Source organism: Lagopus leucura, unplaced genomic scaffold, assembly GCF_019238085.1.
Source record: "Lagopus leucura isolate 7727_CA_CO unplaced genomic scaffold, USGS_WTPT01 Super-Scaffold_100038, whole genome shotgun sequence".
In the NCBI taxonomy this organism is placed as follows: domain Eukaryota; kingdom Metazoa; phylum Chordata; class Aves; order Galliformes; family Phasianidae; genus Lagopus; species Lagopus leucura.
This window is the reverse complement of record NW_024962287.1, coordinates 3,553,581-3,569,916: the sequence shown is the minus strand read 5'-3', so window position 1 is coordinate 3,569,916 and position 16,336 is coordinate 3,553,581. Positions and strand designations below refer to the sequence as shown.

At 45.9% G+C, this 16,336-nt stretch overlaps 1 protein-coding gene across 1 annotated transcript in view; it reads left to right on the top strand.

Moving 5' to 3' along the window:
* The window catches only part of BLK (BLK proto-oncogene, Src family tyrosine kinase), a 35,058-nt gene that overhangs the window by 4,427 nt on the left and 14,295 nt on the right, over nt 1-16,336 (top strand). Inside the window, exons 2-3 of the mRNA XM_042883501.1 lie at nt 9,861-9,963; nt 11,425-11,473. Coding sequence (XP_042739435.1) covers nt 9,862-9,963; nt 11,425-11,473 — 151 coding nt within the window. The 5' untranslated portion in view covers nt 9,861. The remainder of the gene's footprint in view (nt 1-9,860; nt 9,964-11,424; nt 11,474-16,336) is intronic.

The following is a 16,336-nucleotide window of genomic DNA, read 5'->3' as shown; positions in this document are numbered from 1 at the left end:
TTTTCCCATATCTCTTACGTATTTGGCCTTCAGCACTTGGGAGGCAGAGGAAGAAGTCTGCAGCTCTTTGAGACATGACTGCAGCCAACACGCATCAGAAATTCTCATTTGTTTCCAGAGGGAGAATACTAGTCAGTCAGGGTCTCAGCTGACGCAAATAACCAGAATAGGCATGATGTGAGCAGCCTGGCAGGGAGGGCTGGGGAGGAGAGCTTGTCCCACATGGGCAGGCTCCTGGGCGCAAGGAGAACAGATTCTGCCAAAGCTACTGCTGTGTTTTCATCCCTGTCCCTTGGGGTAGCCATGCAGTGCCCACATGATTCAACAGGTTAAACAAAGCGGAGCCCTGAAAAGTCCTAGCAAGGAATTTGCCAGCAACCACCGTATTTTGAAAGGTGAGAGATTTTACTATTTTGTCACTGGAGATGCTGCCTTCAGAGGTCAGAAAGTGTGAGTGGTCGCAGCCATGATGTGCTGGAGCTGAAGGAACGTTTGGGCTTAGCTCTCTTTGGATTTTGGGTGGTGCTGTGTGAAACCAAGAGTTATACTCTGTGATCCTCGTGAGTCCCTTCCAACTTGTTTCCTATCCTACAGTTCCCATGAAAATGGAGGCTGCAGGGCTGTTTATCACACATCAGCATGCTCATCAAGAAGCACGATGTTGCCATAAATTAGCTTTTAATCTACCAGGGGAATGGAAACTGGAAGGTTCAGATGGTAAATTAGGTTAATTTAGTCTTGTGAAGTGGTAAGTCCTTGAGGTCCTACAGGTCCTTGGGTGCCTACAGGCACCTAAAAGCCATGGAGGTGGCAGAGTCACTGCCCCTGGAGCTGTTCAAGAACCATGGGGGTGAGGGATATGGTCAGTGGGCATGGTGGGGGTGGGTTGAGCTTGGACTTGGAGATCTTAGTGGTCTTTTCCAACCTTCATGATTCTATGACCCCATGATTTAGCTCACAGGCTGGATCCATGCATGGCTTTTGGGGGACTATAAAAGGCAGCGGAGACCAAGCAGCTGTGGAACTGCACACTGCTCCTGGAGAACATCTAGGGACTGATGCACTGCCATCTCCCTACTTGGGAGGGTGAGGTAACAGCCTGCATTTTCAGGATAAAGAAATTTGGGGCAGGTGGAATCCATCTGGAGTGACCTGGGAACTGCATACAAGACATTTTATTTTTTTTAGTGCCGTTTTGTATGCTTTCTGAGTGATTTCCTACCAGTTATTTTCAAAAGACACCTTTAGGCTGGTGCTTCATCACTTCTGAGTAAGCAAACTGCAGAAGGGATTCACTTGTGTGGATTCCCATACTATGGATCTCATCTCAGGGCCATGAGATTTGCACGTGGAAGCAGTAGTTGAAGGGCTGACCTGCAGGTAACAACCAGTGTCACAGCCTGGATACCTTCAGGAGCAAAAAATCTCCTTGGAATGAAATAGATTTACCTATTCTGCTTATTTAAATTTCTTTCTTTGAGTTGCTTTAAATGTGTCCATGACTGGAAGGGTCTGCACAGCAGCCTGGCTGTGGCTGCTGGGTTTCCCCACTGCCAGAATTGGAAATGTGTCTCAAATCAGAAGCAGGTCGCCCTGTTTCCCAAGATGACTTGGCAGCCTTGTTTCTAAGCCTTTGCTGCACCTCATGGCAGCTTCTCCTTCCTACCTCTGCGGTGGATGGCAAGCCGCCTTCTAAAAAAGCAACTTCCTTTTTTGTAGGAGTAGGAAGTGAAGCTCACTTAGCAAAGAACAGTCAGGTACCTCAGATGAGCTCTCTGCCAAAGAGTAAAGCCCTTCCCAAAAGCTCAAAGTGCTCCAGCTAGCCCTGACACTGCCATCCCCTTCCCCAGCCCCAACCCGGCCCTCTCTGGCTCTCTGTCCTCTCCTCTGCCCTTAGCTGGAGGAGAGTGGGGACAGCAGAATGCAAGCTGGTGAGGGAGAGGTCTGACAAATCTGCAAGGGCTTCCTCATTTCTGTATCTCTTCGGTATGCAAACAGCCAGCCTGGTTCTGCACACGCCTGGCTGGGGGCAACTGAGTGGGTGTCTGCCCTGGTTGTCTGCAGGGAGAACCTGTGTTGACCTTGGCCTCTGCCAGGTCAAGGGGCATGGAATGGCCCCAGAGAAGATAAAGTACCCACAGATTCCTATTTAAGGCCCAGCCTAAGGTCCCGCGGTCTTGCAGCCCTCCATGGGATTTTGTCCTTTTGCCAGGAGCACAGAGCACTTGCAGAGGTGATGCCCACGAGCAGCACTGGGGCAGTGGGCACCTGCATCCTGGAGCAATTTCTCCACATGCACAGCATCGTGCCCTCAGCCAACCCTGTCCTGTCCTTGGGTCTTATGGCCATTCAGGGTCCTTTGCTTTGACCTCAGCGCTGCCCCACGAAGCCTTTCCCCTGCCAACAACATCAGCAGAACAAGGGTGACTTTGGGGCTGTGCGCTGCACTGAACGGATGTCGGCTTACGTCTGTCTTCCCTGCGAGAGCGGCTGAACTACAAAGCATGAGGTCTCTCCAACCTCAAGAGCACTGAGACCCAGCATCCCTTCCCTCCTGCTGACCCATATGTTACAAAACCACAGCATGCAACAACCCACAGAGGTCACTCAGTGTGGATTTTTTTTTTTGGGGGGGGGACTCTGTCCTTGCAACAGCTTAAAAGACAACAAACAGCAGCCCAGCAGGTCTGCTCCACAAACGCATTGAAAATACCCTGGTGAAAAAATCCCTTTAGGCACCCTATGGGAAGCCTCAGGAGTCGGTGGGAAGAAATTTTGCTCCTTATACAACAGTCGTCTCCTGAGACAGACAAATTGCAGCCTTCCTATTGGGCGTGCTGAGGCAGAATGAGAAAGTCACTTCTTCAGAGTCACCCACAAGTCTCTGTCCAGGTCTTCGTCATTAGACCGTGTTGCCCCCTCAGTTCTATGGTTGAGTAGGTTCATAGAGGGTTGGGGCTCCCTGGAACAAAATGCATTTCATCTCAAAAAGTCTTTTTTATTGTTTTTCGTTTTGTATTTAATCACTGCAAGGTTTGTTCAGCTGTTTCCTAAAGTTTGATGGTTTGCATAGTGGAAACACGGCCCATTCACAGTCGTCACAGCTTATTTTAATGACGGCTGTTAGTAGCCTGTGGGTTTTGATGGGTTTTGTGCCTGGGTTCTCTCTGAGTTTCTCGCCTTCCTCAGTGCTGTTTTGGCCAGATTGTCTGGGAAGTGCGACTTGCCCCCCCTCCCGGATGGATCATGCCAATATTTAAAATAGAGCAAGGAATCCTCTGAGGGAAGAAAGGAGTCAGTTCTGACACGGAGACGTGATTAAAAAAAGAAAGTCCATTAAACGCAATCACAAAATCAGGCTGCTTCTGCAACCCGGGGGTGCAACATTCTAAGCCTTCAGTCCTATGGATGGTGGGGACGTGGTGTGAGCCAGGGATCTCTAACGGGGAAGTTTTCTGAGGGCTCTCAGCCCCATGGAGCATCGGTCATGGGTCGAACCAGTGCTTCGCCCATCCTCAGGTCGTGTCTCCAGGAGCAGCTTCATAGGAAACAGGCAAGTAGGGCTCATCCCACCCCTTTGAACGTTTCCCTGAGGGTGGGGGAGGCTTTCTTCTACCTTCTTCCTCTTTCATTCCCTCTTCATTTGATATCTCCCTGCCCTGTGTCCTTCCCCCTCTATCCATAAGACAGAGAGGAAAGATGGGAGCAGCACCAGTGGTTGCTATAACCTGGTCCCAAGGGATGGTTTTCAAGGAGGCTTTTCCCTTGGTTTGCAGCTGAAAGAGAGAAATGTGTGCCAGGTGTGTGTACCTTGATCCTCCCATCCTCCCTGTTCCCCAGGGCCTGCAGTGGAGGAGATCAAAGTGTATGTGTGGGGGAGGCTGGTTAGAGCTGGACACTGCTGCGATCAGCAGGGGAAGGGTCCTGAGCTCAGGAGCTCTTTCTGACCTGGCTTTCCAAGCAATTGGAAGCGTTCGGAAGTGGGGCTGGAGATGTACATCTCTCCCTATAGAGATTCCTTCTTTCCCTGTGGAGATCCCATCTTTCCCCATGGAGATGTACATCTTTCCTTGTAGTCCGAGGCCCCATCTGAGCGTGTTGGGAAGGGGGATCGTTCCTGCTGAGGCCTGACCCAAGGGGCTGATGGATCCTGCAAAATCCCATCAATTTCACATGGAAAAGGCTTCCCTTGCTGATGAGACCTCATAACTACTCCTGTTGTATCCAGAAGGAGGGCTTGCAGGAGGGGCATATCTCAGGGCAGAAATATGGCTGACCAAATGTAGTGGTGTGGAAGGACACCACATCCATCTCCTCATGCCCCCATCACTAAGGGCACAGCCCTTCCTCATGTCCCCATGGCTGAAGGCTAGGTTGGTTTAGGCCAGGCTCACTCCACATCCCTGCAGATCACCAGAATGTGCCCACAAAGTATTTCAAAACAGAGCTTTGCAGTTTTTGGCTAAGGAGCACAGGCTGTGCCCATTTCCACAGGATTTAGACCTCTGTCAGAGCTGGCCTGTGGAGTGGATCTCCCTTTGCCATGCTCCAACTTGCCTATAACCCATGAACAAGCTTTGGACTGAAATGCCAACAGAAATTGTTATGCAGCAATGCAGCTTTATGATAACATTGCTCATACATGGTAAGCACCAGAGATACTCCTGGCACTCAAAGAGTTGTGTGTTCTTCTCCTGGCCCTGCCCTCCTATTTCCTCTCTCCAGTGCATCCCCATGCCCATGCTGCAGGATCTCAGCTCCTGTAGATCCATCCCCACCTGGCCATCACAACATTGGAGCTTAGGTCATGATGAAAGCGTTTTCAAAAGACATTCACAGAATCATGAAGGTTGGAAAAGACCACTGAGATCATGAAGTGTGACGTTGACCGATCACCACCATACCCACTGACCACGTCTCTCAGTGCCACATCCCCATGGTTATGGAGCACCTCCAGGGACAGAGACTCCACCACCTCCCTGAGCAGCTGTGCCAGCGCATAACCATTGTTTTAGAAAAGAAATATTTCCTAATATCCAACCTGAACTGGATGACATTAGAGCATTACCAATAGGAACCTTCCAGGTCTTCAGTGATTTTGTGTAGATGCAACATGTAACATAGGCATCTGCTTCACTCTCCAGCGGAGGCCGTGATGCTCAGTGCTCTGTGCTTTCCAGCTCTACTTTCTACATTGCTTTTCTAACTCCTCTATGTGCACTCTGGTCCCTCCAAGTGAGAAGTAGCTTTTGGCCATAGGAGTGGTCATGACTTTAGCTGCGGATGCAGCACTGCGTGCATTGCCTTCTTTCTGAGACAGACCTTCTGTGGGATTGGTGCTGTTTATAGCACAGCACGTTTCTTGTTGCTCAATTCTGACTTCTAACCACCTCCTAGCAACAGACCCGCTAATCATGCAGACTTAAACATAGCATTAAAAACATCTTTACCAAACCCCAGCAGAACTGGAAAGCAGTCACAGCAGCGATGGCTTCTTTGTTCCCATTTGAGTAGCTGATCTAATCAAGCTCTTCTGTAATTCTTTGGTGCTGTGTCTTGCAAAGCAATCCGAGGTTGCCTAGTTTGGAAATGTAATGAACTATTTTGTTAAGATAGAAGAAAGCTTCCAGAGTATGTAATGCATCTGGGACATGCCTAGATCTGGGGGGAAATTTCAACGGATCTTTTTTTCTCCTCACTTATTCAACTGCAAATCTGGCATATCTATCATATCATTGTATCTGAAGTGAGCTGATTTCATTCATCCTTTCTGGTAGGAGAAAGAGAGCTTCAGCAATCAAGACCCTTCATTTTTAGAATATGTTTTTATAGTTTTGCATTTTTTAATGCCATTTCCTTTTAAATCCATTTTCTTATGAAAGACTTTCTGAAGTTTTAAAATGAAGTGAAATATCTAATCTTGGTCAACTATGAAAACAGTTTGCTGGACCCCCTCTAAAGTCTGAATGTAAAGGAGGTCATTTTGAGATTTATTGGGGGTTTTTGGAGCTGCCCTCACAGTGAAACACTTTTGGCTTGCTCAGGCCTTAAGTTCTTTTTCCATGGCACAATTTCATGGGGGTGAAGCAAATAACGAGTCGAGACTTCTGCTTTTCTGCAAGATTCGGTCTTCTTGTTTCCCCATGCACGCCCATGCAATCCCAAAGCTGCTCATCTGTGTCATCCACATCCCCATTGCAGAAAACATCAGAAGAAACATTTGTTTGGGTAGCAGAAAGAAGCCAACTGCAGGAGATGGCATGCCTGTGATATAGGATTGCTTACCCAGAGAGGATGGGAAAATTAGGTCTTGCCACACCTGGCTTAGCACAGGTACTTCCATCCTGTTCTCCCACCTGCTGCAACAAATACAAATACCTGTGTGTATCCAGCAGGTCCATTTTGTCACCATCTTGTTTGTTTGTTTGTTTGTTTGTTTTGAAGCCCTAAAGAACTGAGAAGGCCCAGCATTGAGAAAAGGCAGATCCTCAAACCCTATGATCAGCAAAGACTTGTGTTCACCTCTACTGGACTCCTTAATGGGACTTCAGGCACAGCTTGATGGCTTGTTTCAGTAGGGAATGTTCTGCAAACCCTTTCAAAGATGGCTGTTGATAGAACCTTCAGTCACATCCTCGATTCTCCATCACAATTCTGTCACCCAGTTGTCAGTGGAAGCTTTGCTTGAGATGAGCTCTGATGGGGTCTTCAGAAACCTCCCTTGGACCATTGTTGCAGGAACATATGTACCTGCATCCTGCTTTCCTGAGCCAAAGTGTCCCCTCTAAAGACCATCTTCTTTCCTATCCAAGCATCCAGTGTGTGTGATGTGCATGTGTGTCATGCATTTGTTCAGAGGCGGATGCTGCACAGGGCTCACCATTCTTGTGTCTTTCAGGTTGCTCAGCAAGGGCTCACTTGACTCTCTCAAGGAGACTTCTGCGTGAAATATTCTCACTCAAAATTTGCCAGCAACCAAGCTGGACATCTGGAAAATTTTGCATTGCATCAAATACTTTTATTCAGTTTTGAACTCTGGTTGCTTTAAAAAGATGTTCTTAAAATAAATTGTGTTGGTTTTGAACTTGAGTAGACTTGAGGAAATGAGTGAAAAGAAGAATGAACACAGGAGAGCATTTTAGTTAAGTATTATCAATGCGATGAATAGTTTTCTTATCTATACTCAAGGACTATCAGAAGGAGAGGTTTCCTCACTTTCAGTAATTAAAAATCATGGAATCACAGAATGGTTTGGTTTGGGAGAGACCTTTAAGATCATCCAGTTCCAACCTCCTGCTATAGCCAGGGACACCTCCTTGTTTTTCTGACTTGCTATTTTCTTCTCTTCAGTGCTCTTTTCCTCTAGGGAGAAACAAGCCAACAAAACAACCAAACAAAACAACAGCAACAAAAAAGAGCAAATAAGATGCCGGGAGAATTATCAGTTACTTTCAGTTGTTTTTCTCAATCTTTCTTTTTTGTGTGCGACATAGATTTAAAAAGAAATTAACCATAAGCAGAAATGCTTTGAATAGTGTGCGTTCCTCTCATCCACCTTTTTTTGGGGGGAAAAAAGAAATTAAGAAAATGAAAACTTCACCAGCAATGTGCTGGGAGATGACAAGCAGCGTTCTGTTTTGGTCACTGTTGGACTGCGGCATTATCTGTCCATTTATCTAGGACCTTCTGGCACGAAGAGTGGGCTCATCGGATACCGAAGGCCTTGGCAGTGTGAACGTTGGGTTCTGTAGGGGTTATGATTACCCAGAGCTGTGCAAATCTCTGTGTGCAGTGCAGGAAAAGATGTGGGTGGGAGCGGATGACCTTTACCGGAGATTTCTCACCAGTTCTATTTCCCGCCTGAGATGGGACGAGTTGTTTGCTTCTCGGTGTGGCTTTGCACAGCTGTGTCCTTGACACTTGTATGTTTGTGGGAAGAAAGTTCCGTGGTGGGACACGGCCCTACCTGCAGCAGGAGGGTTGGAACTTGGTGATCCTCCTGGTCCCTTCCAACCCGAGCCATTCTATGACACCCAGCTGTCACAAGGGCAATCCCCTGGACACAGCAACACTGTGTGGACATGTAGAGCTCAGAGCATGGTCCCTGCTCTCCTCAAACCTTGTCAGTAGAGATGGGATGGCCACAAAGGCCTTTGTCATCTGATGGCACTTGCTGTAGCTGACACCTCTTCATGCCCTCCATGACACGGCTCCACCAGTGCCATCCCGGAGAGTGACTCAAGATCCCAAAACGTGCATTCCTCATCCTGCATATTGTTCATTGGTCCTTTCATAAAACAATCCTGGTGGCGTGATTGATGGTTGTAATATAGCAGACTTCTGCTATTTCTCTTATACCCTAACTCCATAGAAAAGGTAGCAATTGACATGCCAGCAACTCCCATTTAGGGGAAAAGTATATCAAAGATCCTGTGATGGGTATTTAGACAACATGTACAAAGACCATAGAAATGTATCTAAGGCAAAGGCAACCTGCACTGAGTCTCTGCCCAGAGAGATGCTGAGGTCTATCTACAGGTGGATGGACCACCTGAAGGCTCAGGTCTGAGAAAAGCCCAGAGATGTATGGATGCTGTAAAGCTTTTGTTTGGGGAAAATAACACATGTGGGTCTACCCATTTTCTTCATTTTAGCACAAGGGAGAAGGTAGTTCAAAAAAGAAATTGGGGTCTTCCAACTTCTCTGCTCTTGAGGCTCCTCATCTTCTGCTCATCTTGAGTTCATCATCTCAGAGCTTGTGAAGACCCTACTTGGAGTCTTCACCTTCTCCACCTCTCTTGAAGCTCATGGTTTTCTTCTTGGGGCCATCATCTCCTTCTCTCTCAAGGACTGAAGACTTTTCTTGGTCACCTTAGAATACTGAGATGGCTCTGTTGGAAACTTTCTCATTCCAAAGGTCCCAGATTTTGATACATAAGAACCATACTAGAAAACAAAAATTTCACTTTTACTTGGGTAATTTTTTTTCCCACAAGTCTGATTTGCTGGAAATTTTTTTAGAATCCTCTGTTGGATTCTAATCATGACACAGCATCAGATTGACATCTGGGGGAGATGACTGTTAATGTTGTTCCCTGGATCTTTAGTCCTTTGTATTTGTTGCAGACCTTGAGGCATTTTGGCAAAATCAGAAGAAGTCAATGTGTCATTGACCAGATACAAATGATTTGATTTGTTGTTGTTGTTGCCTTTTTTATCAAAACAGAGACCAGGGCAAAATTTGGTGCTGGATGATGTGGTGATGTAGATACTTTATATGCTTTTGCCAATAGCTTTACGATAATGTGAGCTTCAAATGCTCCCTACAAGTTTAAGGAGCTGAGAAGACTAAGATTGCAGCAGTTTGGCTATTTTTACCTTGACCTGGTATTATGCTGGGATTATTGATTGGAGCTGAAAGTACATTTCAGGGCTGCAAATTAAGCTAGGCCTCAAGCACAAGTATGGAAAGACTTAGAGTGGACCAGAAGATAGCTCATGGAAAGAGATTTATTAACTTGTGTCTAGTGCTCCAGGTGCCTGGGATGTGTGTTCTCTAACCTACATCTATCTGGAAAACATAATTCATGATGTGCAGGAGACCCACACCTTGAGAGACCTGAGAGCATCTCAGACAGTAATGGGGCATTGCACATGGCCAACTGAATCAAGCTCTATGCCCACACTTTGTAGGTAGGATTGATGGGGTGGTTTTAGATTCATCCATCCACTGTCCCACTGCCCCTCATTCACATCTTCGCTTTCTTCTTCATGAGTGAGAAGGTTGCTTTGTCTCTCACTGCTTACATCCTTCCCCAAGAACAATTTAATTATAAAATACTTTCTGGTCTTTCTTCCAGGATGGGGTTGATCGGGAGCAAAAACCAGCTGATGTCCAATGAGAAATTTACATCAGGAAGCAATCCGAAGAACAGGAGTAGACCTCCTCCTGCCCCACCCAAAGTAAGTCTCCAGCTTTGTGTCCTTATCGAAGTCCTCAGCAGCCCAGATAGTGTCTGGAGTTATGCAGGCAATACCTCCGTGTGCCAGTAGGAGCTGGAGTACTTCTGTTGTCTGAAATCTAGTCAACCAATTGGGACAAGTTCAAAGCGAGGGAAAACAAATGTTTACACCTGGCTTATCCCCATCAGCTTCTTAATATGGGGTGAACAGTTCCATCATCACCTTCTTGGTCTGGATTTTTTCTCTGTAAAGTGGATTCCATTTTCTCTTTGTGTTATGGATGTCAGCTTTCTGAGTGTGCTTGCAATGATGGTGCTCTGAAGCACTGTGTTATGCCGAGCATCACTTGGGCTCTGCTGCCTTCAGCTCTCTGCAATCCAGGCTCATGTTGCTGACTTGCAAACAGCACAAAGATGGGTCAGATTCAAGCTAAGATTCAATGCTGCCACATTCAAACCACAGAGGAAGCTTTACCATCAGGGAGGACAAGGAGCTAAATTGATAGAGGGTCTGCAGCTGATCTGTGTTGGGCTGAGAATCAGAAATGCTGAGCTCCTGCTGCTCCCTGTGAACTCAAACAGCCCATGTTTGCATGAGCACAGATCAGTCAGCTACTGCGTTCAGATTTTGGTGCCCTAAAATAATAAACTCCACATATAAGCCTAGGAAATCACTTAATCTAGCCACCTCTCACTGGATGGAAAACATGAAGATGTTTTCTTTCTTCCTGCCCTTGTCAGTAGTGCAGCCAGATGCCAGCACAAGGGAGACTCTGGGTGCAACTAGTAAGTGAAAACCGTCTCAGGTCTCAAGCTCTCAGAGGAGGGAGGCATTACCTAGGGGGGTGAGCAGCCCTCCCTCCCTCCCCGCACTGCTGCTAAGCAGGAAGTCAAAGAGTAACATGGATTGGAGGCAATGCCTGTTTTTTAATTCTTTGTCTCTAGTTCACTCCTTTGGCAAATGTATAAATATCCCTGGCAGCGGTCAAAGGCTCCCTTCAGTGGGTCTTAGGTTACTAGAGAGTCACTGCCTCTTTTTAAAACATATCCCTGAGCAAAAATATTCCACGAGCCTTGGGACAATCACAGCAAAGAGCATCCCAGGTTTTCTGCTTCAAATAATACTGCAACAGTTGTTTCTCCATGGGAGCCATTCACGTCTCATCCTCCATTGATCCAAGACTGGGCATCAGAGCTAGACAGAGCAGGGTCTGAATGAGTGGCTAGGAAGTTACATTTTTATTTACAAGGCAGTCAAGGTTTATGCAAGCTGAAAGTCAAGCCATCTACAAATACCTCACAGCAATATATAATAAAACCATCACGACACGTAGGGATCCAGGTGTGGGGGCTGTTGGCTGACTGCAGTGGGCTCCCTCTCATCTCTGAAGCTGAAAGCAGGTCCTTCTGTAAACATGGCAAAGTAATTATGTCTTCTTTTCTTGTTCTGTTTCAATCAAAGGGCAGACAATTTATCAGCCTCTCTCATCTAAACCAAGCCTCTGCACAAGGTAAGATACTGAGTTCAATTGCAGTTTCCTTTGCCTTCCTGTGGGGCTTTGCAGAGTGGTGGTCCTCCATCAGCAGGTCTTGAGAATGAGCTGTCATGTTACAACCATGTGGTTTTTGTAATTTTAGTGTTGCCAGGAAAGGAGTTTATTGTTCATTTTGAAAGAGTTTAAATCACTACATGCTGATAGCGGCCAGTTTCTCCTACTCATCGAAGAAATTAAGAGAGAAATGCACTCCTTCCCTGGCTGAGCAAAGTGAGATCTGGGGCATCAGCTGCATGAGATCCATCTGTCTGCAGCACAAGAACCTGTGGATGCAATATCCAGCCAGCTGAAGATTTCAGAGGAAACAGCAGAGAGAGACTACAAAGAGAATGAGAAGAAAGAAAAGTACAAAATAAGGATGCTCAGAGCCCCTGCTCGGAGCCTAGTTGTTGGCTTCAACCACCTCTGCAATTATCAGCAGATTGCAGATGGCATTTTGACGATAATTGCCTTTCAGCAGGAAGCCCTCTGCTACCTCTGCCCAGCCTCCAACAGCAGCTTGTAGTTCTTTGTGTCAAAGAGATTTTGCAGATTACAGACTGAGAGAGAGAATTAGAAGAAGGCGAAAATATAGAGGAAGCTTGGACAGAAGCGTTTGGCAAATCGCAACATTTTCTCATGTGGATGGAAGAGTAGAAGGGGAGATAGGGCTAAGGAGAGGAAAAAGAAAGATAATGGATATGATCAGTGTAACAGCAGACCTGGCCTTCATGGTCATATGACAAAATGGCCTGGGTTGCAAAGGAGCACAATACTCATCCAGTTCCAACCCCCTGCTGTGTGCAGGTCGCCAACCAGCAGCCCAGGCTGCCCAGAGCCACATCCAGCCTGGCCTTGAATGCCTGCAGGGATGGGGCATCCACAGCCTCCTTGGGCAACCTGTTCCACTGCCTCACCACCCTCTGGAGGAAAAACTTCCTCCTCAGATCCAACCTAAACCTCCCCTGTCTCAGTTTAAAACCATTCCCCTTGTCCTATCGCTATCCACTCATGTAAAAACAGTCATTTACAAGTCTTCTACCTCCACAACTGAGCAGACATCACTGTTTTTTCATGCTTATTTTTTCAGCAAAGTTTTTGCTCTGTCTAGAAGCATGACAGAAGTTGTCTTCAGAGACGCCTTTTACTTCTGCTTCATGCCAGAAGGCAGAAGTGGAAAGATGCATTAAGTACCATGATAGACATTTGCAGATGTCAAAATGCTGTTGCTTGTTGGGTATGGTTCCAGTTTTGGAGGAATACTCTCACTGACAATTCAGGAACTTCTTGTTTTTCTCTATCGGTGCCTAAGCTTCCAGAAATGATGCTATGTCTGCCTTTGTCCTGTGTAGCAACATGAGATGACAGGAACCATGTGAGACATCTGAAATATTCTGGTGACAAAGAATTATTCAAGGGAACTCATAAACAAAACATAATTTCCAGACAATTCAATCATATAACAAAAACAGAAGATCTGAATTATATCCTGTGAGAGCATTTCAAGGTGAAAGTGTTGACTACGAATGCTTGACAAGTAATATTAATTGAGAAACAACCTCAGTTTCCCTTCCCTTCCCTTCCCTTCCCTTCCCTTCCCTTCCCTTCCCTTTTCCCCAATTTTCCCTATTTTCCCCTTCCCTTTCTCTTTCCCTTTCCTTTCATCACAACTTTTTTTCTCCTTCTGCTCTTGTTGTTGTGCATCTTCTCCACAACTTCAAGATTTCACACTGCCATTTGCTAACAAATCCTAATTCCTCCTGTCATTTTTTGTCTTAATGGAAGTAGCATGAAGACAGGCAAGAGGTACATAACTCTGAGTTCAGCTGTGGCAGCGTTATGAACCCACTCCACTTATTGTGGGTTATTCCATCGTGTGAGTCTCTCATTCATTTTACCACAGATCCCTAATCACAGTGCCTCTAAGGTCGGTGTTGGGTCCTCCCTCCACTCTATGAAGTCAGGATGTATTTTTAATTCTTTAATTCTTTAATTCTGCACTTCCAAAACCCTCAGCACATCATAGACCAGGTCCAAGCACACAGCTCCATTGCTAGAGCTGCTGCTCTTAGCTTGCATTAGATAGATAAGATGTAGAGATAGGAAGAATAACACCCGCCCTTACCCTTTCAGCTGCTCACAGCTGAATGTAAGCACTACTGATGGAAACAACTGATTGTTTTGGATGCTTCTCATCATGCATCATTATAACCTAAGAGTGCACAAAGAATCAGCTTCTCCACAAGGATGTTTCTTCCAGTTGAGGAACTGCAACTTCTTCAACCTCAGGGCTTGTTTTCGACTAACCATAGCATGAGCAGGTCTGATTTTCAGAAGGTGAGAGCTGAGCGTGCTGTGGAAATAGAAGTCCTTTGAAGTACTGCAAAATTAGCATCCAATTTCTTGGTTATTTTATTGTTCCCTGAAGATGGATTTGAGTTTGACGAGGATGCAGCCAGGAATGTGGCTATTATTGGAAAAGAAAAGAGGAATTTCTTCTACTGAAAAGGCTAATTTCTCAGTGAGAAATGAGGAGTTCTTGTACAAAAATATCATTCTCAATCAAAAGTAAGAGAGGGAAGGAAGATGAGAGTGAGTGTTCCAGTTTCCTAATAAAAGAAGTTAGAAGTTACAGTCTGATATGATTTTATGAGGAAAGCAGAAATTGCCTGCAAAAACATTCACTGAGTCAAAATGGTGCATGGATGCAGAAGGCAGAAACATACCTGGCAGAAAACATTCTTTCACTGCAAACTTATGCTCTGAAGGCACGCTTTCCAAGCAGACCTTGGTGAACCAGCCCATGTCTTGCTGAGCTGGGAAACAGGACCCAATTTTAATAGCATATCTCTTGGTTGAGCCAACGTAGTGTCACAGAATCATGGAATCATTTGAATTGGAAGAGACTCTTGAAGGCCATCTGATCCCACTTCCTGCACTGATTGGGGACACCCACAGCTCCATCAGTGCTCACAGCCCCATCCAGCCTGACCTTGGCTGTTTCCAACCCAATGTCACCCACCACCTCTCTGAGCAACCTGTTCCAGCACCTCACAACTGTCTTTAACCCTACTGCCAGCTCTGAACCAATTCACCATCCTCTGTAAGACACTGCCACAACCATAGCATGGCTCCACCACCACGGGATGCTTGCAAACACCTTCCATTCATGACGGGGCAACGGTGGGAAGCCTGGTTGAAGCATTTCCATTTAGCCATCAAACTGGCGCTCGGCCTACGCAAACTGAGCTGGTATCTCACTTTCCTGACAGCAGCTCTGAGCCAAGACGCGTTTGGCTCGCCATCAAAGCCCTTGTGCTGCTAGCACTATCTGCAAAGCAGTCGCTCCCAGCAGCCCCGACGGCTTCATGACCTAACTCAGTCAAATGGGCCAAGAAAGCATCATCGGCGCTGTTTCTCAGCAGGGTGACAGACTCAGAGAGGGAAGGAGCTGCTTTCATCATGAGATGGCAAGTCCTGCTGGCTTGGCCGGAGAGAGCGCTTTTCTTCTGGCTCACTTCGGCGTGCAATGTTTCTCAACATGAATGTTGAAGAGGGGATAAGAGGGAGTCGCGTTATTTTTTCACCATGCAAACCCTTTTTCTTGTCCTTGCAAAACGTATTCCCTTTCTTTCTCGATTTCTCTCTTTTGGGTGGGGTTGGTTTTTCTTTTTTGGTTGTTTACTTTTGGTTTTGTTTATCTGTATTTCCCTTAGTTGCTTAAACATCAAAACTACATTTTTTCTTTCTTTTCTTCCTTTTTTTTTTTTAATTATTCGAACATGCAGCCACTCGATACTTGACATTTACTTCTACTTTTCAAAGGAAAAGCAGAACTAGTGCGTGATTTCACTCACAAGAGGAATGGGATGGTGCACATAGAGGGCACATTGACCAGCCACCTTGTAGCAGGCAATGCCCGGCACCTCTCGTGTTGGAGAAGCTGAGATAACACCTGCTTTCTCACGGAGGCAGCAAGTGGATGGATGCACTGCTAATGCCAAATGCTCTGAGATCCCTCAAAGGGAAGCTCCCAGCCTTGCAAGCTATTTTAAGACTTCAAAGCCTTGCGACCGGCCACGCTTTTCCCCTCATGTAGGAAAGAGCACAGCTCTGCTGAAACTTCTCCTGCACCTCCAAGTTCCTCCTCGCAACTGCTCACAGCTTGTGTTTGCAAAGCTGCATTTCCCTCCTCCCACCCCTCCCACGCTGACCCTCCACATCCCTCACTGCCGCCAGTCGCCAGCGGCTCCAGCGCCCGAGCTGCCCCACAGACGTCTTATCTGCTGATGACAAAAGGCCAGTCTGGCTCTCTTGCTGGTGGCATTATTTGAAAAGGTCACACGGAGACAGTGGCTTGACAGTCTGTTTGGAAAAACACTACATATAGTCTATCCGTGGCTCTTGGTGCATTTATTAGGCTGCCTGCGAGCTAAAAGCATTCCACGGCAAAGCATCTCTTTTTTGTTTTGCTCTTTTTCCTCTTCTTCTTTTTCTTTTTCCTCTTCATTTCCTTTTCTTTTTCCATTTATTTTTCATCTCGTTTTTTCTCTTCTTTTTCTTTTTCCTTTCTTCCTTTCCTCTCTTCTTTTTCTTTTTCCCTTCTTCTTTTCCTTTCTTCTTTCTTCTTTTCCTTTCTTCTTTTCCTTTCTTCTTTTCCTTTTCCTTTTTCTTTTCCTTTTTTCTTTTTCTTTTTCTTTTTCTTTTTCTTTTTCTTTTTCTTTTTCTTTTTCTTTTTCTTTTTCTTTTTCTTTTTCTTTTTCTTTTTCTTTTTCTTTTTCTTTTTCTTTTTCTTTTCCTTTTCCTTTTCCTTTTCCTTTTCCTTTTCCTTTTCCTTTT